We start from the raw sequence: 27,888 nt of genomic DNA, 5'->3' as shown, positions 1-27,888 counted from the left end.
TTTTTTTTTTGGTGATTTGACATTGCCTTCTCGATTTTTGATTTATTAATACGTAAATCTGTGGATTTTAGAATAAAATTATTTAGAATAGTTTAAACGTACTATTTGTAGAAATTCTTTTCTTTTAATTAACTTCAATTTAAAAAAAAAAAAAAACAAGCAAAGTTCGTTTGTTACGCTATACTGTTTTTTCATGACAAAATGCTAATTCACTTCACAAACTATTTCGTAAAAGAGAAGCGTAATTTCTGATATTTCACTCAAAACTGGAAATATTTTCATAGTGGAAATATGGTACAGAAAAATCATAGAAGCGAAGAAAATAAATTAAATGTAATTTTGAAATTCCTTCAGTATGCTCGTTTTATGAATTCGTATTAAATTTTCTTAAGATAGATAGCTCATTTAGCAACCCTTGATCTGCTGTTTTATAACTCGAAAAGATTAAATTAATTCTATAGAAAATATCCCTCTGCATACAAAATAGATAAATTCTCATTTCTTCATTCCAATCAACCGTACAGTGTTAATTCCAGATGTAACACAATGCAGAAGTTGTGATTTCCTGCGGGCAGCTTAAAATATCGATTCTTTTCGAAAAATAACTTTATTCGTGTCATAAAGTCAACCCGGCGGAAACAATTGCTCATCGAAATCACGAGTGAATACACCATGGTGTATCCGTTTTTAAGGCAAGAGAAATTGCACGGTTTCGTAGGGAGTCATTAAACAAGCTATCGAGACTTTAACACGTCTTAAAAACGACCGATAATTGCGAGTTGAGAGATATACGCTTCGCTTAAAACTTCCTGCTGGCCAATGCCGATAGCGGAACCTAGAAGTATGAAATATTCATGCGCGCTCAATCTCTTCCAGAAGCCATGTTGAAATTGTTTCACGATGCTCACCTTTATTACTCCATTATTACTTATTAAGATATTTAACAAAATTCTTCTATTATATTTTTGTCCTCTCCTTTTTTTAATAAAGATTTAACGAGAGATCAATTTATTACGATTATTTTCGTATTGTAAGATACTTGATATAGTAATATTTAAATTTCATACGAATTTTTTATGGCTCCTTTAGGAAGCCACGTCGAAATCATTTTTCAATTTTAATTCAATTATTTTTCAATTCATTTTAGTTCGCTTATTACTTATTAAGATATTTAACAAAATTCTTTCGCTACTATATTTTTGTCTTCTCTTTTTTTTAATAAAGATTTAACGAGAGATCAATTTATTACGATTATTTTCGTATTGTAAGATATTTGATATAGTAATATTTAAATTTCATACGAATTTTTTATGGCTCCTTTAGGAAGCCATGTCGAAATCATTTTTTAATTTTAATTCAATTATTTTTCAATTCATTTTAGTTCGCTTATTACTTACTATCAATTTTAATTCAATTATTTTTCAATTCATTTTAGTTCGCTTATTACTTATTAAGTTATTTAACAAAATTCTTCCGCTATTATATTTTTGTCCTCTCCCTTTTTTAATAAAGATTTAACGAGGAATCAATTTATTATGATTATTTTCGTATTAGAATAATATTACAATATTTAAATTTCATACACAATTTTTCATGGTTCCTTTTAGAAATCATATCGAAATAATTTTTCAATTCGTTTATTACTTTTTAAGTTATTCAAAAAAAAATTCTTTCGTTATTATATTTTTTCCCTTTTTTAATAAAGATTTAACGAGGGATCAATTTATTATGATTATTTTCGTATTGCAAGATACTTAAATTTCACGAATTTTGCCTCCTTTAGGAAACCATGTCGAAATCATTTTTCAATTCGTTTATTACTTTTTAAGTTATTCAAAAAAAAATTCTTTCGTTATTATATTTTATATTTTTGCTCCCTTTTCTCAAATAAAGATTTAACGAGGGATCAATTTATTATGATTATTTTCGTATTGCAAGATACTTAATATAATAATATTTAAATTTCGTTCGAATTCGTTTATTACTCCAATATTAATTATTTAAAAAAATTCTCCCGCTATTATATTTTTGCTCCCTTTTCTCAAATAAAGATTTAACGAGGGATCAATTTATTATGATTATTTTCGTATTAGATGCTCGATATAATAACATTTAAATTTCGTTCGAATTCGTTTATTAAGTTATTTAAAAAAATTCTTCTATTACGTTTCTCTCCCTTTTCTCAAACAAAGATTTAACGAGGGATCAACTTATTACGATTATTTTCGCGAGATACTCGACATCGTAACATTCAAATTTAATCCGGACGAGAAATTCAAAAGATACTAGAGAAGAGAAGAAAAAGACACCTTTCTGAAATAAATTCACAATTCCTTTAAAAGAGTAACAGGCGCGAGCGCGACTCCTAAGAAAGAAACGTGAAATTCGTGAACGCATGATTCCGCGAATAATTGCCAGGCACAACCGTGCTTTGTGCCTAATTGCTCATCGATTGACAATTTGGATAATGTAGATAATGCACGATAGACTCGTGGAATGGTATGCCACGATTGCATTTGAATATTACTGGAACCCTGTCGTTACTGGATTTTGGCGAATGCGGTACATCAGAACCGGAAACCGTCGAGTACGTACTTACACGACCCCGATTAGAAGACGGTATAAGCACAGGGTGGCGATTCGTGCGGCTAATCGGTCAGAAACGCCCATGTCTGGTCGGTAACCGCTTTACACGATCGTTAAAACGAATCGGGAACCGCGTTCATAAATTTCCTCCCCCTCCAAATCCCAGCTCGAAAATTCAAAATGATTGCCGCCAATTTTCCAACCTTACGTCGATCCATCCAATTAAATAACGTCCTTTCCTTCTCTCTCTGTCTCTCCGTTAAACTTATCGACGCTTTCGCTTCGATTCGACTTCGCAACCAGATATTCATGCATCGACATTTCGGACGCCAGAGCGTGAATTTATCGAGTCGATAAGGTGTTGATATACATTGTCGATTCCGTCTCTGGATATATAAATATCCGTGCGATATTAAAATACGTGTACTTTACATATGGTGTACGAAGGGGTGGAAAATTTATTATTAGACAGAGTTTCATTCGCCACCCTTTGCTTTGCGAAAATGATGCAACATTTTCTTTGTATAGGATAAACTTCACTTTCTCTCTTTTCCTTTTTTTTTTTTTTTTTCAAACACAAATACCATGAAAAATTGCAAATGAAACTTTTCAAGAGACATTGCTCTAATTAAATAAGAAACGTTTTCTTATACAAAGTTAACGATAACATTATTTATACCTCTGTTACGTTACCAACGATTTTATCACACGAGAGATAGAATCTTAATTTTCCACCGTCACGAGACGGGTAATGCACGCGTATATGCATATTCGTACCTATTGTAACGTGGCCATCATGATTTATTATTTCAAATACGTGTAATACGTTTGCTATTTTCGTATCAACGTTTACTGAAAAATACGTTTATACAATGGAATAAATATCCATTCTTCATTTTCATCGAAAACGGCAACGTAAGAAACGAACGTTTTATTTTCCTCCCTTAGCCAAGTTTTCTCGAAGGAAATATCGATATTTTCCTTTCATCCCCGTGCAAATTCCTGACATTTCGTTTCCCTCCCATTTTTTTCAATAATACATTTTTCCATCGATTCGAACCCCCGGACAAATCTCTCAGACATTGCATCAGAGAAGGAACGATTTATCCTAGGCGAGCGAATAGCTGTATAAATTTTATCGAAACGCGTTTAATCAAAATCCTCTCTCTCTCTCTCTCTCTCTGTGCACACTTTCTCTTTCGTTAAAAAATCGAGCACTGTCGAAGCGTGGCAAATGGCCGCCATTTTCCTCGATACTTATGGACTGCCGTCCATAAGATGGGTAATAAGTTCAGAAGAAATACGAGAAAGTTCGGATGGATGGTGACGATATTGCAAGTAATATTAAAATTTTCCAACGTTTAATTTATTTTATTATAATTTCGCTTTCCCTCCCCCCTCTTTTTTCACTCCTTCGCCAATTTTCATAATTTTTTCTAATATTTATATAGAAAGGAAGCGATAACAGAGGGACAAAGGGAAACGATCAGATAAATTCAATTTTATTTCTCGCCCACTCGAGGCGATTAATTAATTACGTAGCTCCATCGATTTTATATCGGTGTATATTTATCTTAACAGCGGGACGAAGGAAACAAAATGCAATTTATTTGATCGGCTCGTTTGATCCCGCTAATGCGACGATAGAAATGTTTTTTCTCTCTCTCTCTCCCTCTCGTGGAAATAGCGGGATTAATTTTCGTGGAAATAACAACCTCTTTTTTTCCTGAAAATGTGTCAATTTGCCGGGGTTTGCTGGAAAATTTTAATAAACGAGCATCGATCAGATTCATCCGACGGATTACAGCATTTCATTCGAAAAAAGAATATAAAGAAAAGCAAAAAGTACTCGAGATAATTTCAAAATGGATCAAATGCATTTCCAATCGTCGCTATTATTATTATTATTATTATTATTATATATATCGACATTAACATTTGCATAAATGTATAAAGAAAAAGAAAAAAAAAGGGTGATGACGATAATTTTCGCGGATAATTTTTCAAGCCTCCGGTGATTTTCGATTTTTTTCATATTCTTGCACATGTACATGGTGGATACATCAATTCTCTTGTCTCGTACACGGTGCTCTAGTTTCCACGAAATATCGATCGATAATTGTGCGTGTACCGTGCAATTTAAAACAGAGAAGGAACGAGGAGAATTTAAAAGAACGTAAGCAAAAAGAACACGGATTTGCTATTGCATTTCTGATTTCCATTTACAACCTGACAAACGAGCTTTATATATATATATGTATATATTACAATTTTTTAATATATTTGGTGTATCATCGATCGTTATTTCACCCACTGAATCTGTGAATATTGAGAATATATCGTGAAAGTAGATGCATCGTACAAGGATAAGTGTATGTACATCGTTGATCGACAAAATGATTGTAATTAATCATCGAACAAAGTCAACATTATGCTTGTGTCGCACCGTTTGCGTAGTGCAATGCTTTTCGTATCTATGCGATTATTCATCCAGATTGAATATAAAATGGTATTGTAAACAAACATGACAAACACATTCCAATTATATTGTAAAATATAATGCAGTATTTACTAGTGTGATTTGTGGATGCAGATTTTTCTTGTACAGCGTTTGATGCGGTGCAATAATTGTAAAGAGAAGGAAAAATATATATATACGAATATTTTTCAAAAGAAAAATATATTTTCCTCTGAGAAACTTGGCCGAGACGTTACAAGACGATAAACTATAAAATCAGAATTCGAGAAATTAAAATTTTCCAAGATATTTACCACCACGTTTTACTTCTGATTTTCAACTAATTCAAAATAACTTGAAAACGCACTTCTTTCGGTTTACGACGTAAACAAAAACTCTCGAGAATAATAACTTAACGGCAACGAAAACAAGCAACGGAGCAACACATCGATGTAAAACGTAAGTAAACTTTGAAACTTTCGATCGAAACTTTCATATCTAACAATAGCAAAAAAAAAAAAAAGGCTCGTTTCCTGTAAATAACGATTAATTCCCTTCTTCGTCTCGATTACAAACCGGATAGAAAACAACCCCTTTTCTCCAGAAAATGAAAACTTCGTTATAAAATTCCGATTCAACGAATAAAGAAAAAGAAAGAAGAAAAAAGAATTATGCAACCTGCATCCACAAAGCCCGATCTACGATTAAAGTAAAGTACACAAGTGAAGAGGGCAGTAAAGAAAAAGGAGAAGCGACAGATGAGTGTTGGAACGTTCGTATACCTGGGTGTACGTCATCCAGCAACACGGCTCCACCTGATTGGAGTCGAGGCCCCAAAAGTCGAGCTCCTCCTCGAACAAGGGGCCGCACACATCGGTCGGATAATGGAGCTTCCCTGTGCGATAGTAATTGAGCACCTGGGCGAAGACCCCCGGATGCCTGTCGAAGAAGTACTCGTTCAAGACCGGGTCGTAATTGGCCAGAGCCTCGGTCAACTTCGACAGCCTGGTCGCGGGGATCTTCTTGAGGGTCGCCTTGTACGTCTCGTGCCGGATACCGCCCACGTTCAGGGTCACGCGGTTCTCCGAATCCGCGTTTAGAATGCTCATTTTGGTCGAGGCTCTGCTATCGTCGGTCCCGGAGAATCGGACTCAGAGAAACCCACGCGGCCTGGAATCACATCAACGTTCGTTGTTATTAGGTCTAAATTTATTTTTTTCCTCGTTCTGAGATAATTCCTGTTGTAAGGAGAATTAAATTGGAAGAGTAATTACTTGATTTGGAATAAAATTGAATAATTATTTATTGAGTAACATTTATTCGTAGATATTACAATTGTTTTATAATAATTGTAACAAGAATCGAGTATTTAATTAAATTAAAAAAGTATTACTTAGTAAAATCCTTGAATAATATTTATTCAGGACTATTATAAGTATTATAATTGTTTTATAATAATTGCAGGTGTAGTCAGAATTGAGTATTTAATTAAATTGAAAAAGTAACTGGAGAAAAATTACTTTAAGGAATTATTAAAATGCTTGAGTAACATTTATTCCTAGCTATTAAAATTGCAAAATTATACAATAATTGCAATTATTAAAATGCTTGAGTAATATTTATTCAGAACTATTATAATTACTCTACAATAATTACAGGTGTAACTAGAATTGAGTATTTAATTAAATTGAAAAAGTAACTCGAGTAAAATTACTTTAAGGGATTATTAAAATGTTTGAGTAATATTTATTCAGAACTATTATAACTATTATAATTGTCTTATAATAATTACAGGTGTAACTAGAATTGAGTATTTAATTAAATTGGAAAAGTAACTGGAGTAAAATTACTTTAAGGAATTATTAAAATGCACAAGTAACATTTATTCCTAGCTATTAAAATTGCAAAATTATATAATAATTGCAATTATTAAAATGCTTGAGTAATATTTATTCGTAGCTATTATAATTGTCTTATAATAATTACAGGTGTAACTAGAATTGAGTATTTAATTAAATTGGAAAAGTAACTGGAGTAAAATTACTTTAAGGAATTATTAAAATGCACAAGTAACATTTATTCCTAGCTATAATTGCTCTGCAATAATTGTAGTTGTCAACGAGAATTGAGTATTTAATTAAATTGAAAAAGTAACTCGAGTAAAATTACTTTAAGGGATTATTAAAATGCTTAAGTAATATTTATTCCTAACTATTATAATTGAAAAATTATACAATAATTGCAATTATTAAAATGAGTAATATTTATTCGTAGCTATTACAATTGTTCTACAATAATTGCAATTGTAGCCAGAATTGAGTATTTAATTAAATTGAAAAAGTAACTCGAGTAAAATTACTTTAAGGGATTATTAAAATGCTTAAGTAATATTTATTCGTAGCTATTAAAATGTTTGAGTAATATTTATTCAGAACTATTATAACTATTATAATTGTCTTATAATAATTACAGGTGTAACTAGAATTGAGTATTTAATTAAATTGAAAAAGTAACTGGAGAAAAATTACTTTAAGGAATTATTAAAATGCTTGAGTAACATTTATTCCTAGCTATTAAAATTGCAAAATTATACAATAATTGCAATTATTAAAATGCTTGAGTAATATTTATTCAGAACTATTATAACTATTATAATTGTCTTATAATAATTACAGGTGTAACTAGAATTGAGTATTTAATTAAATTGAAAAAGTATTACTTATTAAAATGTTTGAGTAATATTTATTCAGAACTATTATAACTATTATAATTGTCTTATAATAATTACAGGTGTAACTAGAATTGAGTATTTAATTAAATTGGAAAAGTAACTGGAGTAAAATTACTTTAAGGAATTATTAAAATGCACAAGTAACATTTATTCCTAGCTATTAAAATTGCTCTGCAATAATTGTAGTTGTAGCCAGAATTGAGTATTTAATTAAATTGAAAAAGTAACTCGAGTAAAATTACTTTAAGGGATTATTAAAATGCTTAAGTAATATTTATTCGTATAATAATTATTCTACAATAATTGCAATTGTAACCAGAGTTGGGTAATTGAAAAAGTAATTCGAATGAAATTACTTTAAATAATTATTAAAACGTTCGAATAACATTTATTATATAGCTATTATAATTGTTTTACAATAATTGCAATTGTAACCAAAACTATTAGCCCATTAAAAAAGTAACTAATTAAAAATCTCGACTAATTAATTATTTTAAATTAATTACTCGTTAAAATGCTCGAGTAACATTTATCCATAGCTATTATAATTGATTCGCTTCTCGTGTAACCTCAGCCTTTCAGAATCATAATTATTTCCAATTATTATTACAATTTTAAACAAAATTATTAAAATAATTCATAAAAGTAACGTTATTCGTAACTTCACCTATTAAATTTTCCCCATCACCAATTATAACTAATCTCTTTATAAGATCCTTTGAAAGCAGCGATTAAAATAAAACGAAATATTTATTTTTTTACATACATTGTCAGATTAAATATCATTCGTTAATTACGCCGTTCCTATCTCTACTCACATTTACTCGTACTAATCGTAGTTTGCGACAATAATAATCGAATAATACTCGGTCTCTGAATGAATATTGATTCGAAAAACGTTATTGAAATTCCAACGACAAGCACTCGTGTTCGGCGAATAGAAAACGACGAGCCAGGACGGCTCGAATCGCGATTGTTTGCCACTAGAAATCCTCTGTCTATCGAGCTATGTACATCTTTCAACGTATACCTCTTGTGTTTCAAGGATACTCGAGCCTTTCTTCCATTTCTCTGTTCGTCTACACACAGCCCCCGCACACTATTCGCCAAGACAAGCTTGACCCTTCAACGATACAAGGATTAAGCACGCCTGGATTCCAGAATTTTTCGATCGTAACGCTCCAATCGTCGCTCGCCTTCCTCTCGTCACTCGCATTAATCGTCTTCCACGATACAGATATATTCCAATGATCGTCGAATCGATCGACAAAAGATTCTCGTTTGTTTGAGGAGGGGGTGGGACGGAAAGGCTATCCGTTTCCGATCGTACGATCATAGAAACGCTACAAATTCTACATTTTCACCGATCCTTGAATCCGGAAGGATACTCCAGTGCGAGGTTCAACGTCCCCGTTCCCCGTGTAAGCCGATTTCGTCGTGAATCGCTGCCAAGAGTCATCGAAATGGGACGATGACGACGCCTAATCCGAACGGATTCGAATCCCTGATTTTATCGTTGTCACCATCGGCTGGCGGAAAATTTCTCTCCTCCCTTCGAAACGTATTTTTGCCCATTTTAATCCTTCCATTTTCTTCTCCACTCCAAGATTTCACGAAAAAAAAGAAAAAGGAAACACGCCTCGTAATTTTTATCACCTCGAACGAGCGTGAAAATTTCCAGGTGTTACACGCGTGTTGCATTTATCGAAAAGTTTGTGTTTATATCCGATTCGCACGATATCGAACAGCCACCGTTTCCCCGTTAAATGGAAACTTTAGGGGGAGAGGGAGGAGGAGGAGGGGGGAGAATGGACGCAACCAGGCGGCGAGCACTTTTTGTCAGTTAGTTTGATTTATAGGGGCATTGGTCATCAATAACGCGGAATTTAATTTTCGGTCGCTTTAACGAATGCTCTCCGCTTTTTCACCGTCCACGAGAGACAAGTTTTTTCCACACCCTCCCACCAGATGAGATGATGCTTCCACGTGATCGTCGATTGCCATTTTTCGCCGATCAAATTCGACAATTCAAGGGAATTATGCCTCTCTCTCTCTCTCTCTCTCTCTCTGAGTTTTCGAGAGAAGAGGAAGTCTTTTTTTTATTGGTCAGAGTATTGTCGAGAAATTCAACGTTTCTGGGTTCTGAATGCATAGCTTGACTGATTCGCTGTTTGTGCGAGTTGAAGGTGCATCTTTCTTACGCGGCAAATGTTTGCAGAATTTTAATTAGTTATGAAGTGAATTAAGAACGAAGTTATTAGAACGTAATAATAACAATTGTGGCGACTGTGAATAAACGTTCGATTCGAGCTGTTTTATTGATTGCAGTTACTTTTTCAATTTGGGAGTTGGGTTAATAACAACGTCTTAAAATCAAGAAAAATATTAATTTTCGTTTTATTCCGTTAGTTCCCATTCGATCGAGGAAAAAGTGGCATAGGAACGGAAGTGGAATAAAACTTGTTGCCACGAATGGGGGCTGGATAAGGGAAATGTAAACATGATTGTGAACAAGGCAGTGGTGAATTCCTATTCATCTCCATATCCTTGATGCGGGGAGGGGGATAAAAAGAAAGGGAAAAAATCCTTTTATTCGTCGAGCGTTGACGCAAATCGCCGTGAATCGCGACATTTTTTCGCGCCGATTCTTCGAAGGCGTTTAATACGTGAAAAATGAAGATAGCCCCTCCCCTTTCTCCTCTCATCGTCTGACAACGTTTCAACCGGAATATCGATATTCATCTCCTGAAATGGAACGTCAGGAGGATGAATGATTCTGGCCTGGATGCTGGATATGTGGAAAAGAAAAGAGCCAAGTTTCTCTGGGAGGAAGTTGTGCGTTTTATTTTTTTAAACGCCCCATTCTATTGTCTCGTTCGCCAAGTTGACGACGTTTCTCTCGTTCTCATTCGCGGAGGACCAGATAGATTTCTTCTACAATCTATCTGAAAATATATCGTGCATACACATTAAGTTTCATTAAGAATTGAAAAAAGAGTTTTTGCTTTTTGGTAATGATAATAATTAAAAAATATATATATGTGTGTTAAGTTCTTGAAAGTTTATTCCCAAATTGTGATTCTCTCGATCTCACAGTTTCGCTCGTGTCTTTAAATCGGGTTCTTAAAATTATCCACGACGTCCAATCATCGAACCGGCCTGAAAGTTTCGCGAATATTTTCTAATTATACGCTTTCGTGACTTCGATATCGACGTGTGCATATTTAACAATTGCACTTAACTGGGACAACTAAAAATACAAACTCTTTATTATACCATTGTGTCCAAATGTCCTCATCTTCGAGTGCACGTTACCCACTCGACTAATTTAGCACAAAAAGTGGGTCCAATTTGGCCAACAGCCATGCTGATAGCGAGACTGGTTACGCTTAATGCATCACGAGAATTTGCATAAAATGATATTTCGTTGCGTGCACGGTAATTGTATGGAGATATTTCAACATGTATTTCTCGTGTAATGTAAATGTTTATTACGAGAAGAGACGAAGTATTTTAAAAGAATAAAAAAGGATATCCCTCAATAAGAGGAACTATAAGTTAAAAATAGTAAAGATAATATTTTATCGCGTAATAATAATTCGTAACTTCGTGTAACTTTACCGATAGCTCGTTAAAATAATTATATTTTAGATAGACGAACATGTTTCGAGATCGTTCTTTGTTCTTTCTATCCTACATAATAATAATTCCGACAGAAATTTTAAATTAATTTCAAGATAATAACGAGCTTGAATTAATAAAACGAGAAATTTTACGCGTGATATAAGAATACAAAAGAAGAAGAAGGAGATTTTAATATCGAGCAATTATTTTAAACTAAATATCAATGCAAAATTGCACAAACACTTTGAGCTCCAATTGTATTATATTGATAATTCTAACGCGTGGCAAATGGAATGATCGATGAAGATGTATATATGACACTTATCAAGAATGCGAGCAAGCTCGAATAAGACCAATTCTCCCTTTGCTTGATGAACTTCTATCACGAAAGCAATCTTCAATCGTTCGATTGATTAAATAAATTATTAAACGTGAAATAATAAGAAATACAATCCCGATGGCTCACGTGCTTTTCATTAAATTTTCTTATAAATATTTTCCATCGTATCCGCGAATAAAATTTCTCACGCAGGAAGGCATTTTCTCATGGGTTGCAAGGCTACGTTTCGGAAGGAAGAAGAAGAAGCGTTGGATGGAATATCGAAGGGTGTTGGAATCTCCGTTCGATACCGAATTACTATCAGAGGCTTGATAATACGTGACAGGATCATTGGGAGGTTTCCGTGAAACCGTAGCAAAGGGGCTATTGAAGTGACATTCCAATTCCAGTTCAAGCGTGATTAATGTATCAATTCTCCGCCGTGTCTGACGTACGTGATTTCTTAAGAACGTGTCGACGAAAAATAAAGAAGGGGAAGAGTCGAGAAAGCAGAGGAATGGTAAAAATATGAGAATATGTATAAATTTGCTTCTCTTTTTTTTTTTCACTTTGGTTAACATTTCGCTTCGAAACGTTACGCGTTGCGTCTTATTGCGATATGCATAAATTTAAATGATCCGGTAAGCAACGTATGTACGTGCATAAGCAGCATTCCTCCTATGTATATCCTTATCTATTTAACGTATAGCGGTATTAAGGTCAGTGTCTATACATAACGCTGCATATCACCAATTTTCTATCTAGAGCATGTGCTTAAACCTTGTACGAACAGCAATTCACAATTAGTCCACGCCTAAAGTATACACACCCTGGTCTGTATTCAATTTGCGAATTAAACGATATGCGCAACCACTTCTCCTCAAGCCTGTTGATGAAATAATATAATAGTAGAAAAATTTTCATAATTTAAAATATCAAAAACTTTGAATTTTTAATTTTTTTGATTTTGATCAGCTGAGTTTAATAGAATATTAATAGTTGATAAAATATTTTAACTAAATGATATGCATTCTTCAAGCCGTTGCTGATGAATTAATAGTAGAAAAATTTTCATAATTTAAAATATCAAAAACTTTGAATTTTTAACTTTTTCGATTTTGTTCAAACAAGTTTAATGGAATATATATAGTTGATAAAATATTTTAATTAAACGATATGCGCTCCTCCTCAAGCTTGTTGATAAAATAATATAATAGTAGAAAATTTTTATATTTAAAATATCAACATTGAATTTTTAATTTTTTCGATTTTGATCAGCTGAGTTTAATAAAATATTAATATACATAGTTGATAAAATATTTTAACTAAATGATATGCATTCTTCGAGTTGTTGTTGATAAAATAATATAAAAATAGAAAAATTTTCATAATTTAAAATATCAAAAATTTTTAATTTTTAATTTTTTCAATTTTGTTCAAATAAGTTTAATGGAATATATATAATTAAATATTTTAATTGAACGATATGCGCTCCTCCTCAAGCTTTGTCGATAAAATAATATAATAGTAGAAAATTTTTCGTAATTTAAAATAATTCAAAAACTTTGAATTTTTAACTTTTTCGATTTTGTTTAACTAAGTTTAATAGAACATACATAGCTGATAAAATAATATAATAGTAGAAAAATTTTTCATCGTTTGAAATATCAACAATTTTGAATTTTCAACTTTTTCGATGTATCAGTCAAGTTTAATAGAATATTAACATACATAATTGATAAAATATTTTAATCAAACGATATACGCTCCTCCTCAAGCTAAAAAAAAGCTTATTGCTAAAATAATATAAAAGTAGACAAATTTTCACAATTTAAAATATCAAAAACTTTGAATTTTAATTTTCTTTGATTTTGATCAGCCGAGTTTAATAGATTATTTTAATTCTCGGATAATCAAGTTACAATAATAAGTTATTATTGATAAAATATCAATTTCGCTTTGGTTTCTGGTAACTTTGGATTAACTCGAGAAAGATGCATTTGTGCGATGGAAATATACTACACATTAACATTTCGTGTTTATTTTCTTAAATGGAACAGTATTTTTTCGACTGTATGTCTCGAAACGTTGGTAATATCTCCATTTTCGGAATACCAGCACACACGTTATGCACTTCCGCAATACACGCATACCACGCTACATTCAAAACTATTTAATTTTGCCTAATGAAATTTTTTCCCATCTTCTTTCCATTTTCATTATTTCCTATATTTATATTGTATCAAAATTTTATAAAATATCCAAGGAAATGTACGTTTTTTTTTTTTTCGTGATTATTCGCGATATATCGGTAATAGACGATTCGTACGAGCACTGATCGCAGACTTTCCACGTTCTTCATCAATTTAAAACTTTTTCTTCGCCAATAATACAAATCACAGCGCATGCGCTTGCCAGGAAACTCTTAAGCTCGAGGGGCTATAAAACATTTCCGTGTCGCCCTCTTGGTGGTCCATTTTTCACGATTTTCCCCCCTTCCTTAATCGTTTTCTCCCTGGAGACTCTCTAAACTCCATTAACAAATGCGTAAAAAAAGGGCATTGCTTCTCTTTAATGTGTATATATATATATACGATTCAATTTTAACATGAAAATTTTGATATGAAAATTATATAATTGCAACAACTGTTCATTTTATATTTTTTTATCATCGATGAAAGTATTCGGAAATGATCAGATAAATAAATAAATTTCAATTATAATAAGAAGAAAATAAAAGACTCGAGAGGAGGGCAAATCATGGCCAGATACGGGGGTAAATAGAATAAGAAAGACGTGGCCAGACAAATATAATAGGATTACCACTACCAGCGGACAAGTAGAATAAGGGAGTTGTGATCGGACGAAATAAGATGGATATAATTAGATTAGTAGTAGAGGCAAGTTGTGATCAGACAAGTGAAATAAGATGAGTATAATTAGACTAGTAGCGCGGATTAGTTACACTCAGACAAGTAGAGGGAATCCATTAGAAGATAATCTGCAATTTATATTACTACAGAAACTAATTTAATCTTCAAAACAATCTACATATATTATGTTCCTAATCAGTTTCCCAATCATTGTATCTTTATCTCGTCTCCTCTCCACCTGTTCAATATTAAAAATTTCTAATAAAATTGACAAATGACAAACATTTTATTTACTCGTAAAATTGAAAAAAAGATTTGTATTAATTATCTATTCGAATTTACAATCTAAACTTATAATTAACTCTCGAAACATTCCCAGATTTCTCTGGTTGATCTCTTGTCTTTCCCTAAACTTGTTATATGTACAGAAATATACAGAATTCAGGATCAATGTGTCGTCTGGAAAGTAGTTTCTCCTTGTTTATTATAAATATACCGTGTTTTACCCTCGTAGATAATCGCGCGATTCCTTTCATATTTTCCAGCTTGGAAACGACCTATTTCACGATTTTCTTTTTACGATGAACCCGGTTGAATTCTTTAAGAAACCGAGGGAACGCCTGTGAATTGCTGATTATCTCGGAAATTACGTTAAAACAAGGTACGTTTTTCCCGAAGCAACTTGGGAGAAAAATTTCTTTCAAATTTTAACCAGTAACATCTGGGTTCCCTTGCATAATGCAACTAATTTTATTCGTTAAAATTTCACGAAACTATCAGTTACAATAAAGTAATACAATATAAATGTATATATGTTCTACGCAAACTGAGATAAAGAAAAAAGTATTACCAAATTTAACAAAACTCATTATTTGCAATCACGATTACGAAAATAATATTAAATATTATTAAATTGCAATAAATATCTCGTGACGAATGTTTAAAAATAACGAGAGAAACTTTCGAGGAAGCGTTGAAAATGGTCATTAAAAGTGGTACAGATCGGTTATAATCGAGCAAGTAGAGTAAGTTACGCATCGCCAGACGAGTGTAGTCGGACAAGTAGAAGAAAATTATCATGATGCAGCTAGCTTCGTGCTCTTCATCTCAAATATCCGAATCCCTAAACAACTTTTCGACGCAGAATTCAACGTGATTCCATTTATTAATCAACGAGCGAGTAAATAGAAATCGCGTCTAAAATATATCGAAATCCAATCGACTTTAGTATTTTCAATTTAATGAGAGTAATCACCGCGAGTAACACGATTGGTATTTTCGTATTTTCCTATCGGGTTAAAACTGTTTGAAAAGCAGCTAACACTATGTTCTTCAGACGCGGTTACTTTGAGAGAGCTTTCATCCTTTTTGAAAAGAATTATACATATATATATATATATATCGTAACCATTAGAAAATTATCCTTGGGCTATTTTCTCCTAAAAGATCGTTATAAAAAAAAAAAAAAATATCTTTCGATTCGTATAAACTTGGTTTGGACACTTTTAATTCCTAGCTTATTCACGCGTGTTTTCCAACTTTCAATAAAACGCTTCAACGACGCGTGAATTTTTAATTTACTTTTGCCCGCGGTTTGTTATGGAAATCAGGCTGATGTTCGCTTTGGCGCTACTGGTCGACGCCATATTGGTCTACATTTGAGGTTAGTATTCACCAAGTTTTTAATAAAACGATGGAGCATCGAACGGGAATGAAATTTCGTTCGTTCACCGTTGTTTTAACATTTTTTTTTCCTTTTCTTTTTTTTTTTTTTCTCCTTTTTTCTCCGGTATTTATATGCAAATCGAAGCAAGTCCAATTCAAATTTTACGCTCTTTCGTTTTATCGATACCGTTGTTGCATGGAAAATAAATAGTTTCGCGAAGTTCAATCGATCAAACGCTCTCCAATTATTTCAATAACGACAATTAGACATCTCTGGTATGATATTCTAATTAATAATTCTGTTCGAACGATATTTTGTAGTTTAATGATACGAGAAAAGAAGTAATTATCACGCTTTCCTTCCGACGTCATCAACACGATAAATGGTAGTTGATGGGCAAGTCGAAAAATTATTTTGGAACACGTCCAAACTTTCCACTCTTATTTTCCGTTTTATTTTTTATTATCTTCCGCGTCTCTACCATATGTAAACGGCCTCGTAAATCAATATGACCGCCAGCTTCTCTGCGGTTTCCAGTCCAGCGCGTCGTTTAAATCGTAAGAAAACTTTAAAATATCGTAGGCGTAGAATGTTATCTGGAATTTGGTAGAATTTCGTAAACTTATTGTTTCTCTTATTGTGTGATGGAAAACCGCCGATTAAAAATCAAATTTGTGTAAAATATAAATATATTTTACGAATAGACAACTTTCTCTAGAATTCATCTCATTACTCGAAAAGAACAGAATCGATGAAATGAAAATAAAATCTTGAACCAATGAATCGGCATAGAAATCGGCATTGATTATTTAATAATCTTCGCTCGTTGCCTTCTTCGAGTCCTCTTAAATATCAACGAGAGAAAAATATTATGGGAAAAATTTCATTAATCAGAATAAAGACCATTGCGATCAGTGCACTTTTGCCAAACAAGAGGAACAAGTTTTGTTATTCCGTTATATTGAATAAAATTCTTGGAAATAGGAAAATTATTCGAATTTCTTCTTCTTTTATCCATTAATGTTTCCAACAGCCCGAGAAATCAAAGAAACTAATTTCGAAAATGTAATTAATGCCGCAACTTTCAAAATTATCAAACCAAAATAAGCATAAGCATTTAACCCTTTCAATTTGTTCGATCGTTTCGTTCAGCCTAGAAATACGATCCTTCGTGTACAAAATGTTGTTTAATGCGGTTAAAAAGTCAATTTAGAAGCACAGAAGGAGGAATTTTCGAGCGTGGACGTGGCCACCTTGAAATACTCACCCGCTTCCTCGAGCATGAAACTCGATGTACGCGATCTGAACTCCGGCAACACGTACACGCGTGCATTGAACCTATTTTCTGGTTAAACGCTTATCTATCTCATTACTGTAATCCGCAATTATCAGATTACGTAGCAGTGGATTTACAATTCAGGATTGTAGGGGCTCTTGCCGCGGTTTAATTACCGACCCTTTACACAGGGAGCAATGAAACCCACTTTCAACCAGCCGGAGATTTATAACCAAACCTGGCCTCCTCCTTTGCACCCTCTTCTTATTCCACCTTGTTCCTCCATTAGAGCAAGATCGTTGGAAAAAATCGCACCTCCGCCTCGATGAAAATATTTAATTGCGAGAAATCGATTCGTTCAACGCGCGAAAAGAATATTTTTTCGTAATACAATTAAATTGAATTGGACGATCGAATGTTGACGATTCAGCGTATTTTTTAACCGATTCGTTGCTCTGAGTTAATCATAATTGGATAACGGAATGAGAGAATTGTGATAAATAAAATAAGACAAGATCATCGTGAACGAGTAGAATAGATTTGACATTATTTTAAAGTAAGAAGTAAAAGACGAACATGGACGATGAATCTCGTTTTATTTCTCTGTTTATCTTGTTCTGAAACGAAATAATATTCCTGGCATGGGTTTTTGTGTTTCTGCAATTTGGAGGCCAGTCACAATTTCGAATGATCTGGACAAGGTGCAAGATAAACGATATATGAAACCAAAGATTTTGAAACCAATATTTAATTTGATAATAAAAATATTTATCACGAGTCATCGTGTCAACGTAATTCAAAGTGTAAAGAGATTAAATAATCCTATAACAGAATTTTTAATGATAGAATTTTTTTACTTATTTTTTCCCCGTTCTTGTATCTGTATTTTTCTTTTTTTTTTTTGCGCATAGAAATAAGAAGAAATAGCAGGTGGATAATAATCGAGATATAAACAAAGAAAATAATGCTTGGTGGATGGTCGTTAATAGTCAGATAAGGGAAAACTAGATTCAGAACCCGCGCCACTCGTTACGATAACCCACAAATGATAAGAAAATATCGCTACAGCGGGAAGTTTTTGCTGTTTTTTGAGTTTGTCTCGTGTGATTTCTATATATATATTCATTCGATGTAACAGAATATCGTGAAATTTTTTGCTCGACCGAGTTTAAATCAAAAAAGTACGAACAAGTTAATATTTACATTAATTAACAAGATTTTTATACATATTAATTAATAATTCAGTACAACAAGTTCTAAATTCTATCTTTCCTTTTCAACTTTGCAAACAAGTTAATAGTAATCGATCAACTTGCTCGTTATCATTATTGTTACAAATAATTTCTACATTAATTAACAAGTTTTTACACATACTAACAGTAATCGATCAACTTACTTGTTATTATTATTATTACAAGTAATTTCTACATTAATTAACAAAGTTTTTATACTATATACTAATTAATAATTCAGGAATAAATTCTAAATTCTTTCCTTTTCAACAAATTAATAATAATCGATTCATAATAAATCATTCAATAACAATCAACTATTATTATTATTACAAGTAATTTCTACATTAATTAACAAAGTTTTTATACTATATACTAATTAATAATTCAGGAATAAATTCTAAATTCTTTCCTTTTCAACTGCAACAAAGTAATAATAATCGATCAACTATTATTATTATTACAAACAAGTAATTTCTACATTAATTAACAAAGTTTTTATACATACTAATTAATAATTCAGGAATAAATTCTAAATTCTTTCCTTTTCAACTGCAACAAAATAATAATAATCGATCAATCACTATTATTATTATTAGGAACAAGTAATTTCTATATTAATTAATAAATATTTAATTAATAATTCAGTAATAAATTCTACTCTACTGTTGATAGTATATCGACAATGTTTAATGTTTGATATTTTCTTCTCAACTGCAAACAAGTTAATAGTAATCGATCAAGTTGCTTGTTATTATTATTATTGCAAATAATTTCTACATTAATTAACAAAGTTTTTATATATACTAATCAATATTTATACTAATAGTAATCGATCAACTTGCTTGTTATTATTATTATTACAAATAATGTTATTATTATTATTAAAAATAATTTCTACATTAATTAACAAAGTTTTTATACATACTAATTAATAATTCAATACAATAGATTCTGAATTCTATCTTTCCTTTTCAACTGCAAACAAATTAATAATAATCGATTCATAATAAATCATTCAATAATAATCAACTATTATTATTATTACGAACAAGTAATTTCTACGTTAATTAATAAAGTTTTTATGTATTAATTAATAAATACTTAATTAATAATTCAGCAATAAATTCTATTGTCGATATGGCATATCGATAAACGATGTTTGATATTTTCTTCTCAACTGCAAACAAGTTAATAGTAATCGATCAAGTTGCTTGTTATTATTATTATTATTATTATTATTAAAAGATTTTCGAATCCAAGGATATATACTTTTGACTTTTTAACGAACTCTTGGGGAATAAAGAAGCTTAGAAGATTAAATCTACGACTTGACTTTAAGCGGCTTAATAATTTATCGGGTATTTAACATCGAAATTATCATCTTCGTACATATTTGAACTGCGATTTCGTTCCCGAAAAGCACGTTTATCAAGGAGTAACCAAGCGTTTCGATAAACGTTAACTTCGACGATTCCAATGATGCAACGCACACGTTGTGCGCTATTAGAATAGTAGAGTTACATCGGTTCATCGCCGAGTTGCTCGCGTTTAATTACAACTCTCAGCCTGCTTAAACCCCTCCCTACTTTTCTAGAAAAATCAATGAGAGCAAATAGGATAGCTTTACGTTTTATCGAATCTCTTTCGTACAAAAATATTGAATTTCGCGAACGTTAAAAATGATCGGCATAATTTTCCCTTTTTTCTTCTTCCTTCTTTTTCGAGAGGACAATCGAATCGAATGATTTGAAATTTGAAATGAAATTTAAAATGAAAACGTGAATATTTGACACGATTTTTCCTTTTCGTTCTATATTTCCGCGAAATTTTCAGATTAATATTTTTATTAATCCTCTGGTCGTTGTTGATAAGCATATATATATACAATTATTTCGTTAATTTGGGTATAAATTTTGTTTTTGGGCCACACTCGATTTTCCCTCCATTTTCCCGAGTTAATAATTACCAATCGGAGCGCCACAAAGCGCATCGACAACATCTGATTAGATTAATATGTTATTGATCACGAAACGTTATCCGCAGAAATATATACATTTCGATTGACGTTTGTGAAAAATTAACGAATCGAAAGGAAAATCAGCGGAATTAGGAAATTTAAGCGGAGCGAGAGTCGAGTGTCTACCGAATGATCGACCCGTTTCACTTAAAGAAGTTGGAACGAGTTCTGTGTACAAAATGTAAGTTCGATCGCTTGATAAATGGAATTATCGAAACTGGCGTTGGAAGATACTTTTTCTTTTCTATCGAGATGCGAAACAAATGTGAACAAATTTATATTTCCAATAGTCGTTGCGTATAAAGTGATCAGAAAATATTTGCATAACAAGGGGAATTATTTGGAGATATAATATCTAATAAAATTATATATTTTTAATATTTATTAGCTTTCCGTATCAAAATGTATGAGATTATGTCATATAATATGCATGAACCGATATTGGCTGAAATCAAGATTGAAATTACCTCATATAAATTACCTCGTAATATTAATTACCTCTTCAATTTTTGTAACGCGTTTCTTCAAAATTCAGCGTGAAGCGACACGACACTTTTTATGAATCTAATTTCATTATGAATTTTCATTAGATTAACGAATGACGTTTGATGAAAATGTTAATTTAGGAACGTGCATAATATCTATTGTATTATATTTATCGATCATAGAACGATAACGAAATTATTCATAATTTTTGCAACAGATAACCCTTATCGAATCAAGGGGAAAATTTTCAATGAATGCGAACAATTTCTAGAAAAATTAATTCTCAAAGTTATACGAACAACTCTTTTGTTTTGATCGAAACGTGAAACGTTGCTCGTTTTAGAAATGTGATATCTAAAAACAATGGATTGCTTTACCATTTCTCCTTCCTTTCGCGCAAAGTTTTTCACTTGCTCTCCTTTTATTTTTACACGGGACACTTTAGATTCAATTTTCCCAAGCAAGTCACACGTTTTCAAACAAAACCAAAAAGTTACTCACGACAAAGTAATTAATAAACGATTTTTCAACTTACATTTCTTTCTTTTCCATTTTTCCATATCTCCGATACACTTTTTCTTCTATAAATCGAATAGAAAGAAACGATTGATTTTTAAATATTTGAAGAAAAAAGTCAAAGTATATATAAAAAAAGAAAGAAAGAAAGGAAAAAATAATAATAATCTACAAGTGGTTTAACCTCAGAGGCGCTCGAGAGGGTTGCAGACTGCTTCATTCTCGGTCAACGTTCGCCACGAACCACCTGCCAACGTGACTTCGTTCCTGCCTCCTACAGAATCGTAAAGTCGACGATCGAACTTTACTTTTAGAGCGAAATCCCGCCAACCTAGCCCGACCCTTCCCCCCTTTATAGGAATAAAGCCAAGGAGAAGAGGAGCCCCTCTCTTCACGACGAGGGAGAGAAATTTATGTAACGACAGCTTATCATCCGCATACGTTTTCACTCTTCCTTTTATAATACAATATAACAGGATCTTGATCGAAATTTTCCTGTATACATTCTCAATGTCTTCCTCCGTGTATTTATCGTAATTTGTAATAATATTATACAAATCTTTCACGTTATTATATTTTCTTTTTAAATTGTAACATATCGACGATTTGATTTATATATATATATAGATTCCTAGATTATTATTCTCGTCAAAATTCTACGGAAAGAAGTACCTTGGAATGAAAAATTTAGGAAAAGTAAGATGGAGTACGAGAAAGTCCGAGGAAGGTGTCACGTACGATCGAATCTCGCCCTCCTTGGTCAAGTTGGTCGACTTGAGGGGTGGCGAGGCGATAGCGATCGAATAGGTTTTCACGATTGATCCCGCGTATAGGTCGTGTTTGCTCGTGACCTTGACTTTTATTATTATTAAGAACTGATCGAGTACCTCGTGTTAAAAAGTAAAAGCAAAAGAAAGTGTGGGAGGGTATCGTTCGGATATTTTCTTGGATGTAAAAAGATCGAGATGTTTTCGTGTGGGCGGAATTCTTCGATCGTTGTTCGTTCAAAAATGAGGAATGGCGGGAAAAGGTGAAGAAGGAAGAAGACTGAGGATGGTGGTGGTGGATCGTGCGTCGTCGCATTCGTTGGAAAGTAAAAGAAACTCGCGATAACGAGTTCTATTGTGCTAACGCGGAAATGGTGGACACAACCGGCGATAATGGAATTTGTAACACTCGTTTTCGCGATATGAAATGGCGAAACGATCCGATTTTACGCGTTTCTTTTATTTTTGTGCGATAAACTTGGTCAGAAAATTTTAATGGAATAAATAAATGTTAAATCGTTTGGAAATTATTAACAATTTATGGAAATTTGAATTATGAAAGTAAATAAATTAAATGTTTTTCGACAGGAATACTTAATTTATTAGAAAAATCAATTATTTCGTATTTTCAATGCTTTCTTATTGTTCCTTTCGTTTGAATTAGAAATCTCTCTTTCTCGATTTATATTCAAGCGAGCACAAATCTTGCTTCAATTAATTTATAAGATAGCTAATTACTTTTAATTAATTAAGATTCTTTCTCGAACGAAATGCAAGATACATTCTGCGAAATCTTATAATCATTGTAAGGAGGCAACTTTCGTTGGAAATATAAAAGAATTAATTTAAAAGAATTCTTCAAATTCCTCAAATTCGAAAATTATCAACCCTGTTTTTGCCAGATTCCTAACTTATCTAATCACCATATTTTCACCCTACTCGTGTAAATTTAAATTAAGCTATCCCAATTATTACTTTGTAACAGAATAGCTTATATATGATTATATTATATTATATTATAGTTTTATTATTATTATTATATTATTTATAGTTATATTATTATATTATAGTTTATAATACGATTATATTATATTTTCGATTATATTTTCTCACATTCTCGATTCTTATCACGACTTTTATTGATTTTATAATTATCATTCACAACCGTATCGAATAAAGATACATCACCGATCCCACTTGAACAAAAAATTTATTTCAAGAGGAAGAATCTCAGCGTGAATGGCGATGAATCGAGCGTATCTCGCTCGTATCCGTGTAATTAGCGCGATAAATGGCATTAAGCGATAACGTATTACCTGCGAAATTCGCGTGGCAAAGCGCCAAGGGTGCGCGGTTACATTGCGCGCGAATAAATTAACAAAAAGAGGGGAGGGGGAACGTTTAATACCGAGAAGATTGACGCGGCCACGTTTGACCGCTGAATAATTACGCGGTCTCTGTTAATTTCGGTCCCAGGCACGCGTTCACGGGGCCGCGTGAAAAATTTCCCCGTGAAAATTTTATCCCGCGTTAGACGATGAAAAATTCAAGCGTGCAGACAAAGGACGGCCGGGTTTTTTCAAGCTGAAAAATTCTGGGGGATGGTGCAGATAAACGACGAGGGAAGAAGCGAGGGGGAGATAATTGAAAAGGAAAATACGCGGCACTTTGATAACTAGGAAATAATTTTTCTAATTTCCAAAACGATTTCTGAATTTTATTTATACGGACTCTGTTATTGCCGCTGTTACACGCGCGAGTCGAACGTGAATCAGGAGAATGGCCTTCGTCGATGTAAATCATTTTCGTAACGCGGTATCGTATATCGATGATAAATTTGATTTATCGTCGATGCGTTGTTGCAAACGTCGTTTCTTACATCGTAAAACTAGCGTTGAAAAGAATAATTGGAAGAAGTGATTGACTACGCGTCATATTCGCCGCGAGTCGCTCGATTATTCGAAAATTGTTTGGCCAGCGTTCTAAATGGAAACTAAATCTAATGCGCGACTTGATGAATCTTTCGTGAAATATATTGCGAATTTCCTTCGTTCAATGGAAACCCATCAACTAGAAATATCTATATATTCTGATTCAGAATTTCTATCAACGGACAATTAGAAATAAAATTCGCAGTGTAAATAACGAACATAATCGTAATCGCGTCACGGTTAAGTTTTCTCGTTTAATTTTATTCCATTTTGAAATATTTAATTTGATCTCAACGAAAATTTCTAAACTCCATTAACTTAATTAAACAACCATTACAAAAACGAAGCGACAAAGGTTCTCGTTCTATTAAAAATATATTTACGCTCCCTTCAAATTACCTTTCTCTACCTCTGCCACTTTAAACAACGAAACACCGATTATAAAATAAAATGAAAAACACCCTTCCATCCCATTCGCGTAATCATCAATCATCGAAATGAGGTGGCAAATGATCGCTACGTCACGTACTACTAATACTCCCAAATCACAAATTGCAGGAACTATCCAGCGACCGCGAGATTCCGGAACTTACGAAATTTCGGTGACCGCAGCCGCCAAGAATTCTCACCCTCGCTGCTAGAACTACTATTCTGGAGCATCGATCACCGAAATCACGAGAAATTGCACGTAGGTCCGTCCCTTCGCCGTTTACGATTCATCCGAACAGTCGTAGCCTGGTATATACGCGTTTGACATCGTTCCGCGAGCAGAGAAGGTTGTTGACCACGCACACGCGCGCACACGCACGCACACACACGGGCGGAGGAGGCAGGCGTTAACGCAAAGACAAGGCGGCGTGCTGTCACGACAGGAACGAGGTGACTTTCCACAAGCTCGTACACATAGCTGGTTTACAAGTCGGGGTGAGCGGCGGCAGTAGCAGTCGGCCCCTTGTCGCGTGGAATCGATAGTCTGCGTGCACGAAACGCCGATATAAGCGCTCCGTACGCCCAACGACATTGCCATTCCGCGATTCCTTCTTTCGATCGTTCGTGTCGAGCCAGCGACGTGCAGGGACGAGCGAGGAAAGGAAAGAACGGAGCGGACGAGTGGAAAAAGAGAGCAGGTTAGTACGGCTGGGAGGAGGAAGGGATGGAGGAAGAGAGGGAGAGGGAGAGAGAAGGATGCACTAACCTGTCGAAGCGGCAACGAAATCGAACCAACACAACTAGCACGGAGGGTGAACGGGGGAAGGCAAAGTAGGCAGGCGGCGACGATCGAGCGAGAAAGCGAGAAACTGGCGAATCCGATAAATCAATGAACGAAAATACTTCGCGCGAGCGGAACGGAAGAAGGAGGATAACGAGGAAGAAAGTTAGGAATACACGAGACGAGTGCGTCGAACCATAGCTTTGCGCCAAGATTGATAAGGGTTAGGAGCGATTAAGAGCGAGAGAACGATCGACTCGCGGAATTCTGCTCTCTTTCCGACCCCTTTACTCTCGTTCCGCTGTTGGGGGTGTCTTAAAGGCGCTGTTTCAACGAGATCACGCTTGACGGAGCGCGAGAAAGCAACGAAAAGAGGCGATATTAAAAATAGTCTACCCTTAGGATCGAAGAATCCTACCTAGTTTTCTCTACCTTCGCTGTAAGAATATATCGAACGAGCGAAGAATAGAGGAGGCTGATTGGAAAGGTAGGAAATAAGAACGTATATCCGTGCGAGTATCGAGTACACTATGGATTCCAATGTATAATCGCGATACAAAAGGTATCTGAGTGTATCCTCGTGGATAAAGATGGAGATCAAAGAGGAAGAACGAGAATACGATATTAGAGTCGAAACGGAATAGTATATACGGGTGGCGCAGCTCGGTCGCAGCTCGAGAAACTCTCGACCGCGATCGCTCGGCGAAGTAATCGGTCGACAAAACGCGGCGAATGTAATTAGTCGTCGTGGCGAGCACGGTTCGCTCCGGTGGCTGAGCTCCGGCTGGCCAAAGGTCCCTCGAGGCGAGGGGATCCACTCAGGACGAGCGATCCAGTTAGAACGATGAAGAGAAATCTACTTACCCACGGTCGCGCTCTCTTCATGTCTCGGGAACTGCTTCACGGCATCTCAACGACACTATTCCGCTTCCGTATCCTCCATGTCGATGCTGCCTTGTCACGATGGCGCTGGTCGAAGTAAACCGTTGGTTGGCACAATGAACACTAGCTCTACTCGCTTCGACACTCGACGAAGCCAACGATCTCACAGTCCGTTCTTCCTTCCCTTCCTCCGCGCCTAACCTCTTCCGTCACCGATATTTTACAGCATACGTTTTACTCAACACTAGACTCGCCGTTCGTTTATCCCGACTCTCGAGCGAAGGGAATCTCGGTTGCCGGTTGATTCTCACCGTGCCACGACCCGATACGAGCGAGAGATCATCGTTATTCGTTCGTGTCGCGATTCGTCCCGATGTTACGACGATGTCAGAACGAAAGCTCAGCTTATTTCGACTCGTGCGCGGACTAAACTGACCTCGAATCAAGCCGCCGTTTCTGTCTTTCAACTGAAACTGCGAGGAGGGGCGGGGTGGGGATAGATGGGGACAATAGTGGGGACGAGTGGCGCGCGCATAGGCCCGAGTGCGTATGCGTTGGGGTAGTCACTACGACCACGACGATCATCACGACGACTACTAGCGCGAAAGGAGAGGAGAGCGACGTGGTTTTTCGGGTTACGCGAGAGCACCGATTTTTTCGGAGCTTGCATTCCTGATTGTCTCTTTGTTTCTGTTCTCTTTCTCGCCGTGCATATACGCAGAGATGGTGCGCGATACGATGCAAGTTGCGCAATATTCGACTGGATTCTCCGTGAGATCTTTTCCAATCCGCTTCCGGCCAAGTTGCTTCTCTGCCCAACTTTCGGTGCAACGTGCGTGTGCACCGAATACACACGCGTACGTAAACGCGTGGACGGTTTGTTTGTTTCGAGGGAATTAGAGAATGCGTTTCAGCGGATTCCAAGGGATGGTTCGGTTTTAGAAACAGGGCTATTTGTTGAGAAACGCGAGCTTCTTTGTTACGGATTTTATACTCTTTCAGCCCCGATCTCGTTTCCGACCGAGTTGTGCGCTAGTTTCTCGCTGGACGTTGGAATTTTAATGACAGAAAGGGGGTTAATTCTATTCTCATTTCGTTCGATTCGTTTCGTTGATTATTTTGAAATTAATTATAAATTGAATTATTAGTTAGAAAATGGTAGGCGATGAAACGTAATAGGAAATATCGTACTGAAAAATATCTTGAAAGAAGGAGAATGAATTGTTCGTTGAAAGTAATTATACTTTTTAATTATTTAAATGAACGGAGAAAACGGATAGTTTTTGATGTGTTGAAAAAATATATCGCACA

At 34.3% G+C, this 27,888-nt stretch overlaps 2 protein-coding genes across 6 annotated transcripts in view; one reads left to right on the top strand and one right to left on the bottom strand.

Annotated features, from left to right (window-relative positions):
- Window positions 1–27,030, bottom strand: part of LOC108004024 (potassium voltage-gated channel protein Shaw) — a 50,756-nt gene extending 23,726 nt beyond the window's left edge. For all 4 annotated transcript variants that reach the window (XM_017066648.3, XM_062084188.1, XM_028669795.2 and 1 more), the window contains exons 1-2: window positions 26,560–27,030; window positions 5,827–6,214 (exon numbers count right to left, since the gene is read on the bottom strand). In XM_017066648.3, coding sequence (XP_016922137.1) covers window positions 5,827–6,153 — 327 coding nt within the window. In that variant the 5' untranslated portion in view covers window positions 6,154–6,214; window positions 26,560–27,030. The remainder of the gene's footprint in view (window positions 1–5,826; window positions 6,215–26,559) is intronic.
- Window positions 1–27,888, top strand: part of LOC108003989 (uncharacterized) — an 80,515-nt gene that overhangs the window by 41,021 nt on the left and 11,606 nt on the right. The gene's annotated exons all lie outside the window — the stretch shown is intronic.

This window comes from Apis cerana, linkage group LG13 (assembly GCF_029169275.1).
Source record: "Apis cerana isolate GH-2021 linkage group LG13, AcerK_1.0, whole genome shotgun sequence".
Taxonomy (NCBI): Eukaryota; Metazoa; Arthropoda; class Insecta; order Hymenoptera; family Apidae; genus Apis; species Apis cerana.
The sequence above is the reverse complement of the archived record's forward strand: the minus strand, read 5'-3'. Positions and strand labels throughout refer to the sequence as shown.